Raw genomic sequence first — 7,105 nt, 5'->3', positions numbered from 1 at the left:
AGTCATAACACTTTGAAAATGGCCTTATTCTGTCAGCGCTTATTCAAAGCGGTACGTTGCATTTTGGTTAAAAAATATTTGTAATTTATGTGATTAGTTTGCTACTCAATCATTTGAGAACGGGGATCCCGAATCTTCGAAAATTACGTACATCGCGTTTAGAAAAGAAATCTTCACACATATGTATCCCAGGCAAAAAAATTTGGTCAGAAAGCAAAATAAAAAGAACTGCCAATGAATATAATCAGAAGTATTTATTATTTACATTTGCTTGATCCTCAGCCCAAGCAAGCACGTTCAGACACTTGTCCAAGTTGTCAAGCAAGATTCAACCCCTTCACTGCCTCATCCAGGATGGTATAAGATCATTGGTGGGATTATGGAACAGTTCTGGCAGTGAAAGGGTTAATTCTCCTGTGATGTTCAATGCTCGGAACATCAGCAGTAATAAGACAGAATAAACTTCATAGATTTAATTTACAATTTTTAAATTTAAAAATAACGGTAGATAGCTAGGCAATAAATGCAAAACATGCATGTACAGACATTATACAAAATGTGAAAACCTTTACAAATAGCCTTAAGCATTAAACTCAAACAGGTGCATACATATATATAATATGCAAACACACACACACATGCATACACACACAAACACACACATACACACACACATGCAAACACATACATTAACAAGGCCCCCCCCCCCTTCCCACACACACACACACACACACCATAGAGACAGCATCTTGTACATTCTAACAATTTCCAATACAACATTTAATATCACACTGCCAGATCTTTTTTTCCCCCCAGTCACAACTCTCATGCTACAACCCATAGCTTCCATCAGTAACAAAATTGTAACATACCGGCATTTTAAAAAAACCCAAACCTTCAGACATTTGCTTAAATCTCACCACAAGTTTTGATTTAGTCTAAGCATAAATTTTTACCTCTAGTCCATGTTCAACAATTGTGCCTTCCCGCGATGCATTAGTTTTTAGTTTTAGTAAACATTTTATGTCACTTTTACATTTAACTTACACGATTAGGTCGCCTAAGTACCAAAGATTTGAGGCGTTTCAAGAGAGTAACAAATACAACAGAGGAGGAGAGATAAGGACAATACTTTTTTTATAGGAAAGAAGGGGCAAACCACACTAGAGCATCCACCAACCACCCACTTGTATAGGTCCCTAGCAACACTATTAGGTCATCTAAGAGGCAGGCCCTCTCGATTCAACGTCCGTCTACAATAGGACAGAGCCAATTGGGTTGAGAGCCTACTAAAATAACTTTAAAGAGAAAACACAACTATTCTAAAAAGAGCATGAAAAACACCGGATAATTTAAGACTGTACGCATTGCAAAAACATTCATCAGCCATCATTTTTAAAATAAAATTTTCATTACAAAAGTATTCTTTAGTCAGCATAAGGAAAAAAAAAGCAGGATTTAAAAAACAACCAAATTAACACAGCAAAGGTTTCGTTCTTTCGACAAAAGCAACAGTGATCAAAAACATGGTACAGAAAGCTATAATAAACAGAAACAAGGATAATCTGCTTCCTAGCTCAGCTTTCTACAAAGATGAATAGAACAATAACCACAAAGTATCATTCACACAACAGGTGTTCTCTTATCCACACCTCTATTGTTGACATGTTGACAAAAATATTGCATTTCCAGACTCTTTTTGCTCTTTCAATCCAGACTGCATTTCATTTTGAGGAGAAGACTTACCATCAGGGTGGGCCTTTTACTTCTTATTTACACCTAACTTACAGGTTTTCGATGATTTATTGTTTTCATATAACTCCAAGCTTGCACTGTTTTTCAGAACAAAACAGAGGACACAAATGTAATAACATCATATTACATAATATAACAATGAACAAATTTACATCAAGCTGGACAACTTATGGCATCGTGCAGTGCATATGATAAGACTCTCACATTCACAACTGCTGAATCCGAGATTGTCCCAGGAAATTCCGGACAGCTGACAAGTCTGCTTCCTGGTCACAATGACCACAGGCATGTGCATTCAGTTCAGCCTTATGCGCAAAAACATTTTACCTCAGACCCTTCTTGGGGAAGCTATTCCATCAACTATTTCCGTCTTTCTCCCGGGATTCTGCATCCCACTCTGCCCAGGTAGGCCCCAATGGGACGGTGGAAGCAGCCTGTCTCTTAACTTTCAGAAGTCGACACATTACTGACAAGATGAGTATTTTGTTTAAATTCTTGTCTTCCTCATGAATCAGATATATATCAGCTTGCAGTATCTCCATGCAACATCTTCATTCTTTTCCCAAAATTTTGGTGGATAATGCAAGCTTGTATATATTGAAACCTATCTTTTTAAATGGGTAATGCATGCTTGTATATATTGAAACCTATCTTTTTAAATGGGTAATGCATGCTCGTATATATTGAAACCTATCTTTTTAAATGGGTAATGCATGCTCGTATATATTGAAACCTATCTTTTTAAAAGCTGACTGAAAATGCTTAAGTTTACATATTTTATATTAAACCTGCTGCGACAAAGCAAGGAATTACCTTACCGCCTGTAAGAGTAAAATTATGTAAATTGCTTGGACGGGCTGTATAACATTCACTACAAGATCTTGTGACCTAGAATGGGCGAGAGTGTGTGGCACGTACAGTGAGGACTGAGCTGTAACCTGAGCGGGGTCAGACGAGGGAGAAATGAGAGATGTTGAGACCACCGCACTAAAGTTGAGGTCTGCATTAAAAATTAGGGGTTTTTTTTAAGTTAAAAATAAAAATGTTAGGGTTAGGGTCATGACTGACTCCATGGTTTGCCAAAGCGACAAATAATTTATAACCTTCACAAACAAAACAAAGCAGAAACAAAAGTCCATCTAACAAATGGAAATAAGGGACTATAGACAATCTAAGAGAAAAATGGATAATGCAAAAATCTATGACTAAAACTATAAACTATTAGAGAAATAAACAGAGAGAAAGACAGGCAATGTGGAGCATCAACATACAGGTACATCACACGCCTGAAGTAAAGGCTCAAATAATACATTCATCTCATCTAATCTTTTCGTTCCATTCACCTTCCTAATTTTCACGTGACCTTGAAAAAAAGTCTTCTAAAAAAACTCAAATAACAACAAGGTGAAAAACTAGAGTGTAAAAAGTTTTCATCGTTTCTGCGACAACATGAGTGGAAATCCAAGAAGAATCAGAATAAGTCGTTCAGCAAGAGGAAACGCATGTACAAATATTGTCAGTAAAAATGACATCAAACCAACAAGACTAGAAAAAAAATATAAATTTTGTCTCGTGATCAAAGTAAAATGATCGAAACAGTGGCAATTGTGGTGCAAAATACCTGCAATTTACATTTTAAAGTTAATACAATTTTTTTTTTCCGATCAAAAGAGTTCCCCTCTAAAAGTTCTCCTCAAAGACATTTCACAGAAAGTCAATAAAGCACAAACCAAAATATTGATACTGGGGTGTTTCTAAACTACACACATTATTTGTGTATATATACAACAATACGTCCGTTGTTAAATTGCATGTCCTGTTAGATGTGCACATACTGTTCTAACCACAGTTTTTCTAAGTTGCACATCAGACAAAAAGATTCCAAACAAGTTTTAAAACTTTGTCACAAAAAAATCAACAATCAAAAAGACTTTCCTACTGCTTCGCGACAAAAACAAAAGATGACCAATGCCTCCTTACATACAGTCAACTCTGCTTGTGTCGAACCCACTTGAATTGATCTTCAGTTAAGTATATCGTTTTCCCGGGTCCCAGCACTCCTCCTTCTTTACACAGATCCCAACAGTTAACTAGAACTTTGGATGGGTAGATCTTTCTTCCCCTCCCCCGATAACATCAACTCATCCGTAGTCGACCCTATCCTGAACTCTCATCAAAAGTCCCAGAGACACTTGGTCTTGAGCTTGGCGACGTAGACAAACGACAAGCAGCGCTTACAGGTCTTGATGCCACACCGGTAGCTGACCACCCTGCCGCCCGTGTCCTTTCCGTGGCAGTACTTGAGTCCACACGGGTACCACCCGATGCAGGTGCGCAGCTCACACGCACACGGCCGGCCTATATCTGAGGTGTCGCGGCATCTCGGGTGTTTGCTCGGCACCAGCTCCGAGGTGGAGGATATCAGCGTGATGTAGTCCTTGGCCAGAGCTGAGGGGTGAGGGACAGAAAACACAGGTGAGGTAAAGATTTCATTTCGATGTAGAGCAGCGAAACATTTGAGTGGGCGCCTGAAAAAGGGTCTTAGTTGTCAAAAATTTTGGATATTGAAATAAGGACATATTCTTGTAACAAATCCGATGCTCAACACGCTGATTTTTACTTTTTCAAATATCTTGAGTAGTTTTTTTATGTTTTAGAAAGAGTTTTAAGGCACTTGTAACATAATAAGGTCATATAGGTGACGAAGATTAGAGGAGTTGCGAGAGTAACAAACACAAAAAAGGAGGAGAGATCGGGACGATAGATGTTTGGTAGGATAAAAGGAGCAAACCACACCAGAGCACCCGCCAACCACCCACTTGAGTAGTTTAAAGATATGTCACATTTTATAACACATGGTGTAAAAACAAAGTTTGGAGAAAAACGGCTTTAACCTGAGTATGTCAACAAAATTTCTAGCACATTCGGTCACTTTTAGGCACAAGGGGGCTATCAAGAAAAATGCTGTTTTTAGAAAATCGAAGGTAAAGTTTTTGGACCCTTGTTCAGTTTCTGTAAAAGACAAGGAGAGTTTTCTCTATAACCAAACAAATATACACACCAATGAAACCAAACTTCTCCTATATGTAGGGCAAAGCTCACTTTTGGTGCACATCAAGATTTCTAGAAACCCCCGAAGTCTTGGTTAGCCCGCGTGTCCTTAAAAGTGACCATTTTTAACTTTTGGTGAAGTACATCATGTTGCAAAAATAATATTTAGACTTAAAATATTACGTGTTTTCTAACTTTTTTTTAACCTTTTCATCGCATAGCTCAAAATCACCTCTGCCGACAACTGGGACCTTTCTCCAGGCACACACCAACACATTTCATTTCAATGTAGATCAGGTAAACATATCATTTCAAGTTCACAATACATATTATGACACAGCACATAAGGCGTGTCCTTCATTGTACACTATGACACAATGTAGACCAGTTTTAGTTAGTTTAGTTTTAGTGGAGGGTTTTACGGCGCTCGCAACTGCATAAGGTCATATGAGCGCCAAGGGGAGGGTGTCAACAGAAAAGTCTTTACAGGGAATCAGACTTACTCAGCTCATCTCTCTAGCTTCAACAGCACAAGGTCTGCTTCAACTATCAAGGCACCCCGGAAATAGCAGGTCACAAGGGAGTGACAAACATACAAAAGAAGTAGAGGAAAATGACAATAGTAAGAATTAGGACAGAAAAAGCAGCAGTTCCCTGTTGTAGATCAGGCACAGTTATGAGCGTGACATGATGAACCAGCCCATTTACAATTTTGCTGTGCATGAACGAGAAATGTCCCCCCTTTGGGAATGGCCTAAAGACACTACAGTCAGTGGCACTGCCCCGGGGGGGGACCAGTTTTAGGAAGAGTTTTACAGCACTTGCAACACAATAAGGTCATATAAGAGCCGAAGATTAGAGGTGTTACAAGAGAGTAGCAAACACTAGAGACGGGCGGGAAGCGCTTTTTCCTTCCCGAGCGAGAAGACCGAGAAGCTGACCTACTTCTCGCCAGGACCGGTTCCGAGAACGGGAAATATTTCCCCTCTCGTGTCTCCAGAAATACTTCTCGTCTCGTGACCAATTTCTCTTCTCGCCCCGCAGTTCGAGCCACTCGTTCAGCGACCGTGGCCGGCCGTGGCCGAGATTTCTCTTCTCACCCCACAGAACGAGCAGCTCATGGCGGAGATCTAAACTTAGAAACTAGGCTTGCCCTGTTGCGTAGGCGCAGGCGGTGAAGGAAGGTAGGGAGACCTAGGCCTAGGCCCTGATCAACTCCCCACTCGCCTCGTCTCGCCAACCTCTCCCCTCCCTTTCAGTTTCACACACAAGACGGCACGGTGATGGGTGGCACTGTCTGCGTTGTCATTTCTCGCCTCTCACTCTCTCACTCTCGTTACTGTTACTCGTTGTGTCAAGCCAACGAGCAATATCACGTCTCGGTACCGAGCAGTAGTTTAGTGCCCGGGAAGTCACCGTTACCCGCGAGAAACCGTTACTCGGCTCGTCTCGTGCCCGCCCCTAGCAAACACAAAAAAAGAAAGAGGAGAGATCAGGACGATAGACATTTGGTAGGAAAGAAGGAGCAAACCACACCAAAGCAGCACCCGCCAACAATGAAGACCACATGACCTTTGTAACACACACTACACAGCAGAGTAGAGGTGACCTTCACAGTATATGACACAATACGGCACACATGACCTCAGCAGATATGATCTTTGCAACACACACTACACAGCACAGCAGAGGTGACCTTCACAGTATATGACACAATATGGCACACATGACCTCCGCAGATGTGATCTTTGTAAAACACACTACACAGTACAGCAGAGGTGACCTTGACTTACACTTGGAGATGGTCCTCAGGTCAGTCTCCTGGGCGAAAATGCCGTCTGTGGCCTCGCTGCAGATGTTGAACACGTGGGGGCTCAGCACGTGACCTTTGTCCAGGTTGACCATCAGGTCCAATGAGTGAATGCTCATTTCCTTCTCCTCCTCAGGAGTGCGAATTGCTGTCGGGTTTTTCTGCAAGAGCATGAAAGTCAAGGACACGTTCATAGTTTTGTTCATTACAAAGATATAAAAGTGCACTTACCATGTAATTGTATGTAAAGGGACATGCGGTCAAAATTTTCCATGAAGGCCACCCATTGTCAAGAAGAAAATTGGTCCTCTTAGACAGGTGGACATCTTACACATTGTCATAATGTTTTAAAAAAACCAAGGGGGGGGGGGAATGGAAAGTCTCAGTGTGTACGGGTGATAATCTTGGACAGGCGGCCGTAAGAGTAAGAGGTTTGACTGCCTACTTGTAGATCATCTCAAATATTATATGTATGTTCCATTCAACAAA

General features: G+C 40.8%; 1 protein-coding gene across 2 annotated transcripts; it reads right to left on the bottom strand.

The window, feature by feature from the left end:
* Positions 1 to 238: 238 nt before the first annotated feature.
* Positions 239 to 6,777, bottom strand: LOC101854460 (out at first protein; the record flags this gene model as incomplete). Of its 2 annotated transcripts, XR_001185406.2 has the most annotated exon segments (3): positions 239 to 2,445; positions 2,489 to 4,203; positions 6,600 to 6,777. XR_001185406.2 is itself a non-coding variant. In XM_005111840.3 (2 exon segments), coding segments are annotated over 2 exon segments (453 nt in total), but the record flags the coding sequence as incomplete, so codon positions are not given.
* Between the last annotated feature and the right edge of the window lie 328 nt (positions 6,778 to 7,105).

Source organism: Aplysia californica, unplaced genomic scaffold, assembly GCF_000002075.1.
Source record: "Aplysia californica isolate F4 #8 unplaced genomic scaffold, AplCal3.0 scaffold01134, whole genome shotgun sequence".
In the NCBI taxonomy this organism is placed as follows: Eukaryota; Metazoa; Mollusca; class Gastropoda; order Aplysiida; family Aplysiidae; genus Aplysia; species Aplysia californica.
The sequence above is the reverse complement of the archived record's forward strand: the minus strand, read 5'-3'. Positions and strand labels throughout refer to the sequence as shown.